The 12,014-nt window shown below is 39.9% G+C and overlaps 1 protein-coding gene across 3 annotated transcripts in view; it reads left to right on the top strand.

Moving 5' to 3' along the window:
• gnb1l (guanine nucleotide binding protein (G protein), beta polypeptide 1-like) overlaps window positions 1–12,014 on the top strand; it is a 28,076-nt gene that overhangs the window by 8,186 nt on the left and 7,876 nt on the right. For all 3 annotated transcript variants that reach the window (XM_020536188.2, XM_048611656.1, XM_048611655.1), the window contains one exon: window positions 10,028–10,153. In XM_020536188.2, coding sequence (XP_020391777.1) covers window positions 10,028–10,153 — 126 coding nt within the window. The remainder of the gene's footprint in view (window positions 1–10,027; window positions 10,154–12,014) is intronic.

The raw sequence follows: 12,014 nt of genomic DNA, 5'->3' as shown, positions 1-12,014 counted from the left end.
ACTGGAATAGTCTAGTAGATCCTCAGGACTGCTCCTCCATCCAATTACTGATTCGATTTTGTTGAAACTGCATTAATATTACTGAAAAGGAGTGCCATTGAATAAATGAATAGATGCTAGATTTTTAATATGGTTGAAGTGTCCATTGTCTATAATCTTTTAGAATTAAACAAGTATTAGATAGCTTAATATGAATTCTTTATTGTTGGTTTGTGCTTTATTCTGTTGTGTCAATCTCTTTTAGATTTGGTACCTCTCAAAAATATTACTGGTGTGTAAAAGTCAATCTTGTGACTTCCGGTCTGTAAAGATTGGTCTCAAAAATTAGACTTTTATAAGAATAAATGTAGTATATAGTGACAAACAGATGTTGGGTATGCCAGTGTGTAAATAATTTTCTAAAAAGGTATTTGTTGGGAGGAGGAAAGTGGTATCATTTTTAAGTACAACAACAATTCACTATGAAGGAAAAACATGGTGCAGGCTTTTTGGTCTATTTGACAGCAGTGTTGCTAATAAGATGAGTACTTAATGGCCACTGACATGTCCTTGATGATTGGCCTGCCCTCTCTTGGTCAATAGTCTAATTCTTGATGCTGCTGTTTAATAATAAGGAAAGTCATCAGTATGTGCCTTAAGCTCCAAACCTTTTGATAAAATTGATAGCAGTTCTTGAATTAGCTGTGGTGTTTGCAGGAGCATAAGAACTGGAATAGTCTAGTAGATCCTCAGGACTGCTCCTCCATCCAATTAGTGGCACTGCAGCAGTTCCCCTTAGTGCTGCTGATCCTGCCTATATCACAATATAATAAGTTTTTTATAAACATATATTTACTGCTGGGTCACCACCAACTAATAAGCTGCACTGCAGCCAATGCCATCTAGGCCACAAATAGAGCTGTTCATGCGTATAGACGCTGGGCCTTCTTTATTCGGCAGCCTTCAGGTATTTTTAAACCATTCTTTCACTTGATCATGGGATAAGGCCAGCATTTCTTGGGCATTATTGGTTGTCCTTGAGAAGGTGGTGATGGGCTTCCTTCTTAAATAGCTGCAGTTCATATGGTGAAGGTTGCTCCCACAGAGCTCCTGAATTTTGACACAAAGAAAATACGATTGCCTAAGGTTTAACCATTGGGCTAGGGTGTATCTAGAGGCAGGTAATACTGATAGCAAATGTGGGCTAACTGATCACTTTAGATATGTTGTTTCTTAAATGTCAATCCTACTGCTGTGGTGAGAACAATCCTGTGCCAAGAGGGAAGGAGGAAATTCCAAGCCTATCCAGCTCATAATCTCCTTAAAACAAATCTTGGAATGTCATAAAAGTTGTTTGTTTTAATTTCCTAGATATCTGGAAGATGTTGAGCTTGACACTCCCTTTCATAAAATCATTTTTCAATTTTTGTGCATTATGATTTGTCCTGAGCTGCTCAAATGGCCTGGATCCTTAGAAAGTGGTTGATATCAAAGAAACCATATTGCAGTGAAGTGCTAAAATACAGATATTGCATTGTGTGCCTTTTGAGGATCTGCTCACGCTATGGATTTAATAATGCACTTAGTCTTATCAGCGTGACATCTAGGAATCTGAAGCAGGAGTATGGTCATTTCAAGGATCACTGGAAAAATTGGAATCTCATTTGATTAGTGCCTGACAGAGGTGCTGCATGCAGCGCACCTTAGCCTTATGTAAATAATTGGCCAAGACAGATAAATTCCAGTCAATAATTTTTGCAAAGTTGTCAGTGTTCTGTTCTTTCAACTCCTGCCCCATTTTAAGTAAACGAACAAATACTGGCAATGTCTTTGAATCTGTGAACATAGATTTACTGCATAGGAGGAGGCTATTCAGCCCATTGCACTCATGCTAGACTGTGTAGCATTTTCTGTATTCTGGTCACTTCAGCTCTAGTTGAAAGTGAGGTTGGATGGCTAGAATGTTTAATTGGAGGAGGGCAGATGATAGCTTCAGCAGAAGCATCAATACTTCAAAGATACCTTAATTAAAGTATATTATACTGTCAAAAGAAAATTCTGGGAACAAAAACTATCATAAGCAGTGGCACCATAAGTTTCAATATTCTCCACCAAGTACGGTTATTGCAAGCTCAGAAAAGCTCTGAAGGAATTAACTTTTACAGAAAAATCAAATGCAACTGTCTTTGTAGTAGATCCTCCCAATCAAGATCAAACGATAACTTGTAAGGCATGTGTAAGTTTGATTTTATTGTAGTAGTAAATACTTGACATTGATTAGTTATTTGTTCTGTAATCCAAGCTAGATAAATGGAGGGAAATTAGCCACAACCTAATAAGTGACAGAACAGGCTCGAGGGATAGAATAGCCTGTTCTTCCTCCTACCGTTGTACAAGGAATATGATGCATTGTTTTTACTAGAAGAGGCTTTATAATATAATCAAGTGACTGTCAGAAAGATATAGTAAAATGTAAACAATTATTTTCATTGTTACGGCGATAGTCCTGGTTCCTATGCTAAAATAGCCTTTGTTAAAACATAGAGAACCTCTGTAAGGAGGTTTGGCTGATCTGGACATTTGCCCCATTAAAAAGACAGGAAAAAGCCTTGCATGCAATAATCACACTTCTAACGTTGAGTGAGAAATATGTATTCTCAGATCAATTTTTATCAAGAAATAGGAAATTGCACCATCACCTGCATTGTTTCCTTGAGATTTTTGTTCTGGAATTATTAATGAATAATTCCTATGTTTCGCATTGAAGGCGGTATAGCAAAGGTTTGCTAGATTGGTTTTCGTAGTGACAGGTTTGTTCTACATTTTGAGGCTGAGTAAATTGGGCCTGTACTCTCTGGAATTTAGAAAAATGTTCCAGAAACGTACAGGATCCCGAAGGGACTTGACAGGGTAGCCACTGAGAGGCTATTTCCAGCTGCGGAGTCTTGGGGTAGGATACTAATCATTTAAGATTAAGGGGTATTTCTTCACTCAGGATTGTGAATCATTGGAATTGTCCACACTACAGGTTTGGAAATTCTTTGAATCCCTACAGTGTGGAAACAGGCCCTTTGGCACAACAAATCCACACCAACCCTCAGAGCATCCCACTCAGACCCATCCCCCTATAACCCACATAATCTACACATCCCTGAACAGTATGGGCAATTTAGCTTGGCCAATCCTCCTAGCCTGCACACCTTTAGACTGTGGGAGGATTTCATTCCAGCTCATGACTGGAACTGATCTGAACATCAAAAATGGTTCTGAATACCAAACCCAAAGTATCAAATAAGGAAAAATCCAAATGGGACCTTTACCGAGCCTCCATCTCCTGTGGATGCAGTCATGAACTTCTCATCAAATTACGTGCTTTGCCTCTGCGTGCTGGGACAAGGCAATCATCAAATTGTTTTGAGCGTTGAGCTGATTGTAAATTACTACATAATTTCACTTTATTGTAATTGACCTTTTGTGCAAGTGTCCCGAAGAATAATTCCTTGTGATCTTCTGGCTCCAAAGCGATAACTAAAAATAATTGCTACTAAACAAGCTAAATTTATAATTGCTACTGTCTGGTATTGTGACAAGGCATTGAGATTGATGTAGAACTTGGACTAATGGAGCTCTTCAATATTGAGTTTGAGCATGCCAGGTCTCAGGTGATTTCCAGTGTTGCTTCGCGCCATTATTACAAGGTTATATTTTGAAACTAGAAAACAGATCATTTGGAATTTTTCCAAATTGCTTATCTATTAGTTGGAAGGAAAAGATGTGGTCAGATTTGTTCTTGACTTTAGTATTGCTGATTTTTAAAATAAAATTAAATCTGTAAACCATTTTTTTGTTCCAAATATCTGGCATTTTTCAAGTCTTTAAGACATTTAGCAATAGCTTATTTTCGTAGTAATAGGTTCTACAGGGATATTCAGGCCTCTAGTAGCACACAGAATTTGGAAAAAAGTCTTTTTTTTTTAGTTTGATTGTATGTTTTTCTAGTTTCCAGCTTTAAATTGTTTGTTTGTTTTAACATTCTATTTTTGTAGGTACTGGTTTAGCAGAAATTGTTGGTAAAGCATGCTTGTTTCTCAAGTGACAGGTAGCCCTACAAGATTTCAGATGCGCACACTTTGTCTTTGGAATGCTTATCTAGATAATCTTCTTTTGTGACTTGCTGTCAAAAATAATTTTGTTTTTAAAATGTTTCTTTTGATGTTTTTGTTAAAATCACTTGTGTTTGTCAGGGCAGAATGTATTTGTGCCCTTTAACTGCCACTGATCATTATGTTTTGAATGTAAGAGGTGTGTCTTTTCTTAGCTTCTGAATGTGAATCCCAATTTACATATTTAACAGTAGGCCTTTGCGAGTTTTAAAGAAGAGACAGTGACATATTCTCACGCACCTACCCTGAATTTAAATGTGACATTCTCCCTCTCACACAGAGTGGATAAAGATAATGCAGTTTTACAGAATATAATTATCAGTCTTTGTGTTACTACCTCTGGTCTGCCATGTAGCGGGCCTCGTGTTCTTGAATTAATTTAGTTATTTAAAGTCAAAGTGGGGGTTTTGTAAAACAAAGGTATCTCAGTAGGCTGTGAAGATTCTTACAGTTGAATTTCCATGAGGTTAATTGAAGTGAACTAGAACAGATTATGTACAGTGTCTGCTTGATATCACACAACTTGTTTCCAACTCTGATTTCCAGACTGGTTTAATTGATGGTTTTGGTGTTTCTAACTGCAAATGGCTTCTAGCTGTTCCCTTTTAAGTAGATTGTGAAAACATGGCTGCCTCATTATGTGACTTTTTGTACAAAGTCTGGTCCCAATGGAGGACTGGTATTCATGTTCATTCCAGTACCTTTGTTGTAGTTTAAAGCTTTTAATTTATTCAAATACTTTAGTTTGGATTGGGGAACCAATGGAAATGCAGTCAATGGTTGATAAGATTCATTCATTTTTTCATGAGACATAAGTTACATTGTGATCTTCCCTTTATACAGCATGAAGCAAGGAGGTAGTCAATCTGGAAGTAATGCAGTCCTTTTGTGTTGGTCCATCCTTAAACAAAGATGAATTCCTGAGATGGTTATGAATGCCCCTTATTGATTAGATATTCACTTGAGATGCCAAAGATCACATGATTTGTGGCAGCTATTTTAATGGCTTGTAAGTGTCCAATTTGTAAAGCTATTAATTGATAGCTTAGCTTATTATTGATGGCTGTGGTTGTTTTGTACATTAAATGCTCAACAGTTGTGCAAGTTATTTTCTTAGGGATGGTCAAGTGTTATCGCTAAACTATTAGTACAAAAACCCAGTGAATGTCCTGGGAACCCGGATTTGAGTCCTGCCACAGCAGATGGTGGAATTTGAATTCAATAAAAAAATTTGAAATTAAGAATCTAATGATGACCATGAAACCAATGTGGATTGTCAGAAAAACCCATCTGGCTCACTAGTCCCCTTCAGGCAAGGAAATCTGCCATCCTCACCTGATCTGGCCTACATGTGACTCCAGAGACACAGCAATGTGATTGACTCTCAACTGCCCTTTGAAATGGCCTAGCAAACCATTCAGTTGTATCAATCACTTTGAAGTCTCAACAAAGAAATGAAACTGGACTGGCATTGACCTGGGCACAGGAAAAGATAACTGCAAACAGCTCTGCTGCCCCTTCAAAGTCCTCCTTATTAACAGCTGGGGACTAATGGCCAAAATTTGGAGAGCTGTCTCACAGACTAGTTAAGCAACAGCCTGACATAGTCATGCTCATGGAATCATACCTTACAAACAATGACCCAGAAACCAGCATCACCATCCCAGTGGTATACAGTCAGAAGGGAGCTGCCCTGGGAGTCCTCAACATTGACTCTGGGCCCCATGAAGTCTCATGCCTTCAGGTTAAACATGAGCAAGGAAATGTTGTAATGGTTACCACGTACTGTCCTCCCTCGGCTGATGAATCAGTACTCCTCCATTTTGAAAAACACTTGGAGGAAGCACTGAGGATGGCAAGGGCACAACATGTACTCTGAGTGGGGATTTCAATGCCAATCATCAAAAGTAATCAGCATTAGCAGTACTGATTGAGCTGGTCAGGTCCTAAAGGACATAGCCACTAGACTGAGTCTGCGGCAAGTGGTGAGGGAACCAGCAAGAGGGAAAAACTACTTTATCTGCTGTAAATGCATCAGTCCACGACAGCATTGGTAAGAGTGACCACTGGACACTTGTGGAGACGAAGCCACCACCTCCTTCACAATGAGAATACTCTGTGCTGTGTTTTGTGACACTATCACCGTGCTAAATGGGACAGGCTTTGATCTAGCATCTCAAGACTGGACATCCATGAGGCGCTATGGGCCATCATCAAGAGCAGAATTGTACTCCAGCACAACCTTTAACCTCGTGGCACAGCATATCCTCCACTCAACCATTGCTATCAAACCAGAGGATCAAATCTGGTCCAAAGGAGAGTGCAGGATGGCATGCTAAGAGCAGCACCAGGCATACCTGAAAATGATACAGGTATAGCTACCAAACAGGACGACTTGCATTCCAAACAGCATAAACAGCAATAATAGACAGATCCTGCCACATCCACTCATGAATGGTTGTGGACCATTAAGCAACTCACAGGAGGAGGAGGCTCCACATATATCCTCATCCTCAATGATGAAAGAACCCAACACACAAATGTAAAAGATTAGGCTGGAACGTTTGCAGCAATCTTCAGCCAGAAGTGCTGACTGGATGATCCATCTCAGCCTCCTCCAGTGGTCCCTGGCATTACAGATACCAGTCTTCATCCAATTTGATTCACGTCACATGATATCAAGAAACGGTTGGAGGCATTGGATACTGCATAGACTACAGGCCCTGACAACATTCCTGCAATAGTGTTGAAGACATGCTCCAGAACTTACTTGCTCCCCAGCTGAGCTGTTCCAGTACAATTAGAGCACTGACATCTATCAGACAATGTGGAAAATTGCCCAGGTACATCCTGTACACGAAAAGGAGGACAATTCCAATCTGGCCAATTACCATGCCATCAGTCTACTCTTGATCATAGTAAAGTGATGGAAGGTGTCATCAACAGTGCTATTGGGCAGCACTGCTCAGCAATAACCTGCTCAGTGATGCCCAGTTTGAGTTCCGCCAGGGCCACTCAGCTCCTGACCTCATTACAGCCTTGGTTCAAACATGGATAAAAGAGCTAAATTCCGGAGTGAGGGGAGAGTGACAGCCTTTGACATCAAGGCTACATTCGACAGAATGTGGCATCAAGGAGCCCTAGCAAAGCTGAAATCAGTGGGATTCAGCAAACTGTTTTCTGGTTGGAGTTGGACCTGGCACAAAGGAGGTCAGTCATGTCAGTTCCAGGACATCTCTGCAGGAGTTCCTCAGGGTAGTGTCCTAGGCTCAACCATCTTCAGCTACTTCATCAATGACCTTCCCTCCATTATTAGGTCAGAAGTGAAAATGTTCATCGATGATTGCACAATGTTCAGCACCATTTGCAACACGTCAGATACTGAAGCAGTCCATATTCAAATACAGCAAGATCTGAACATTATCCAGGTTTGGACTGCCAAGTGGTAAGCAACATTCTCATAACACAAATGCCAGGCAATGATTATCTCTAACAATCTAATCACCACACCTTGACATTCAATGGTGTAACCATCACTGAAGCTCCAACTATCAACATCTATGGGGGTAACCATTGACGAGAAACTCAACTGGACTCACCACGTAAACAAACTGGCTACAAGCTAGGAGTACTGCGGCAAGTAACCTACCTCCTAACTCCCCAGACCTGTCCAAGGCACCGCTCCTTCCACCACTGATGCTCAGTAGCAGCAGTATGTACTATTCACAAGATGCACTACAGAAGTTCAACAAAGATCCTGAGGCAGCACCTTCTATAACCATGACCACTTTCACCTAGAAGGACAAGGGCAGCAGATACATGGGACCACCACCACTTGTAAGTTCCCCTGAAAACCATTCACCATCCTGACTTGGAAAGATGTCACAGTTTCTTTACTGATGATGGGTCAAAAACCTGGAATTCCTCCCTCTAAGGGCATTGTGGGTCAACTTACAGCATTTGGCCTGCAACAGTTCAACAGGGCAGCTTACCCCCACCTTCAAGGGCGACTAGGGATGGGCAATAAGTGCTGGCCAGCCAGCAATGCCCACGTCCCATGAGTAAATTTAAAAAGAAAGTTCCTTGAATCTGAATGGTGACTTTATGACTCTATGACTGACCTTCAGACCAAGCTTAAAGATCAGTTTTAGTTTTAAAAATTCTTGAATGGGAGAAGGATTGAGAGGAGTATTCTTGGAATCAGTTACATGCAACAGAAGCTCAGGACTTTTAAATTGAGGATACTGATGATAGCTAGAAAATAAAGAAACCCATAATTTGGAGAGCGCAGGGATTGGTTGGGAAAGAAGGGGGTGTCAAAGTAATCACAGGAATGGAATAGCAGGAATGTGAATGTGAAATATTATACAAATACTAACAAATGTAGTGGTTTGATACTCTACCTAATGAACTGCAAAATACAGTTTCCAATTTCTTTTATTATGTGTCAAAACCTAATTTTTGTCTTCTTTCACAGATATGAGTGTCACTGACTAGGGTATTTATTGTCCATCCATAATTACACCTTAGAAAGGTGGTTGTGAGCTAGGTTCTTGAACTGTTGCAGACCATGGGGACAGGTAGCAATGATGCAATTAAGAAGAGAGTTCCAGAAAATTTGACCCGGAAAAGAATGGCAATATAGTTCCAAGTCAGTATGATATGTAACTTGGAAAACTTGCAGCTGGTGGTATTTTCATGCATGTTTTGCCCTGGTTCTTCTAGATGGTAATGCACTTTAAAATACTGTATTTACTTACAGTTTCTTGGATTTCTTGCATGCAGCTCCTTGGCGTTTCTACCTGAAAGGCTCAGCAAATATAATTAAGTGGCATGTCATTGATCTAAGATAGCTGCTGATTCTTGTTTCTGCTCTTTTGTGGGGTATAGTAGAAACAAATTCAATACTTCTCCTCAGCAGCTTTGAAATTAGGAGCTTTGCCAATGGGAGATCGTGGGTGTGAGTTTGCAATTTATTACTCTGATAATGCCTCACATAATAACTCTGGTGCACTATCACTGTCTGTTGTGCTTTGTCTTGAAGTGTTTGTACTGTATTTTGGTGAGCACACACCAGAATAGAGCATAAATTGGCTCCTGGAAATCTTTCTTAACATTGTATTCAGCTATTGCACATGTTGCAATCAACACTCTGTTCATTTACAGCAGAGTTTCTGTCACCAAATATTACTGAGCTTTGTTTGCAGAATTAGATGAATTATTGATAAGCTTTTATAGAGTATAGAAGTTGGGAAATTATGTTGTGGTTGTACAGGACGTTGGTGAAGCTGCACTTGGAATATTGTGTTCAGTTTTGGTCACCTTCCTATAGGAAGGATGTCATTAAACTAGAAAGAGTGCAGAAGAAATTTGCAAGGATGCTGCCAGGACTCAAGAGACTGAGTTATAGGGAGAGGTTTTTTTTTCTTTTTTTTCTAGGACTTTTTTTCTTTAGAACATAGGAGACTGAGAGGATATCTTATAGAAGTGTGTTAGATCATGAGAGATATGGATAGGGTAAATGCACTCCGTCTTTTTCCCAGGGTTGGGGAATCAAGGACGATAGGGCATCAGTTTAAGGTAAGGTAATTTTAATGGGAACCTGAGGGGCAAATATTTTACACAGAGGGTGGTACGCATGTGGAAGGCTTTGAGGTGGGTACATTAACAGCATTTAAAAGGCATTTGGGCAAATACATGGATTGGAAAGGTTTAGAAGAATATGGGCCAAATGCAAGGAAATAGCATTAGTGTGGATGGACATTTTGGTCGGCATGGACTAGTTTGGGCCGAAGGGCCTGTCTCCATGCTGTAGGATTCTGTGACTCTTTCAGTTCAACATAATGTTATAAAACTCAATTAATTCACTTTTTTTCTCCCAACAGTTCAGCCAATGGACTAATACACATTTGGAACTTAAAGACCCACAGAGCAGATAAAGTGTTGGAAAGTCACAAGAAACAGTCTGTTTTATGGATTCATACTCTGCAAGAGAGGAATTGTCTCATCAGGTAGGTTCTATTGGAAACTGATCCTCTCAGTGGAAAACAGGTATACAAATGTAGAACCCAGCTTTATGGGATGGTTGAAACTTGAGAACGAGAAACAGTGCCTCCTCTAAGGCAGAGTGAGTTTGATCAAGGTTGGCTCAAAATAACACTCGCTCATCCAGTGCATTTGAGGTGGACTAAGCTTCAGTTGCTACTGTAACTGCGGTAAGCTAACTCCGCAAAGTGTGGAATCAAATTTGGGATTTACCTGGCATAACGAATAAACTCACTGAGTTATCAAACAACCATTCACAATACTTGGAGATGATGACATAGTGGTTATTTCATTGGACTTGTTAACTAGAGGCACAGGCTAATGCTTTGGGGATATGGGTTCGAACCCAACCTCAACAGCTGGTTAAGTTAGTCTGGAACGTAAAGCTAGTTGTACTGATAGTGATTGTGACTGTGCTAGCTATTAACAATTGTTGCGAAAACCCATATGGTTCATCAGTGTCCTTAAGGGATATTATCCTTATAAGATCTGGCCTATCTGTGACTCCAGACCAACAGCAATACATTTGACTCTTAACCTTATGAACGGCCAAGCAAGTCATTCTGTTCAAGGGCAATTTGGAATGGGAAACAAATGCTGGTCTTGTCAGTAATGCTTGAATCCCAGGGAGAACTTTTAAAAGATTAACGGGAGAAAAGAAATTAATTTGTTAAGAAAGCTAAATTAGGCATGTGAGAGATAAAAAGCTTTTAACATTTTATTGTGTTTCTCTCTTTTAGATATTCAGTGAAAATCTCTAAATCTAACAAGGTTTTACTTTTGCATTATAAACTAAATGACATAAGAGTGTTATCTTTCTCGGATATCTGTTATACACTGTCTTTCATAGACCCAGGTAGTTTTGTGGTTCATGCTAAGTTAACTGATCTCCTGTAATAGCATAAGCATTGTTATTCAATTTAATTGATCGAGGAGGGAAAATATGCAATGATATTTCTGCTCCATTTCATTGTCAAATCCTGCCTGAAGTATGTATACTTGTATTGGAGAAAGTGTACATGCGTTAAGGGATAGAATTGGGTTCAGTTGTATTGAGCAAGTATTTTGCTCTAAATGTTCTAACTGCCTTGACTCCTTTATTCTCCTCTGCTTAGCTGTGGCACACCGATCAACCTCCTGGTTGACTACCATTCTCTATGCTATTCTTACTGTCCAGCACAAAGCCTTTGGATCTTATAGTATTTGTCCCTCATCCTTGTGGTTGAAATGTTCAGAAATACTTGAGAACTACCATGACTGAAATCAGAAGCTTGCACAGAGTAAGGAATTGCAGATATAGGTCTTGGTGCCATCTGACTTTGATGCTTTGTGTCACTGTATTCTTGAGAGTGGCTGTAGAGTAAAACTTACGTTGTGGTTCTTGATTTAATATACAGTGGGGTTTAAGTTTACACATGGAAATGTTCTCTTGGAACACTCAAGAATCATTGGCATCCATGGAATCAATCATTGGTTTTGGAGAGAAGAGACAAATATTATTCCAAACCATAGGATACTTTCATGACTTAGAGTTGTTTAAACCAATATCACTTAATTGCTACAGTGTTAAAATCATTGCAAACACGGAAAACTTAATTATGAATGTGTGCTCTCGAAGGAGTGCAGCGAAGGTTTACTAGGCTGATTCCAGGGATGGTGGGATTGACGTATGAGGAGAGATTGACTAGGTTAGGGATAGTAGGAACTGCAGATGCTGGAGAATCAGAGACAACAAGGTGCAGGGCTGGATGAACACAGCAGGCCAAGCAGCATCATAGGAGCAGAGAGGCTGACGTTTCGGGCCTAGACCCTTCATCAGAAAAGGGG

The sequence above is a fragment of the Rhincodon typus genome, chromosome 24 (assembly GCF_021869965.1).
Source record: "Rhincodon typus isolate 14 chromosome 24, sRhiTyp1.1, whole genome shotgun sequence".
Classification (NCBI taxonomy): Eukaryota; Metazoa; Chordata; class Chondrichthyes; order Orectolobiformes; family Rhincodontidae; genus Rhincodon; species Rhincodon typus.
This window is presented reverse-complemented; position numbering and strand designations above follow the sequence as displayed.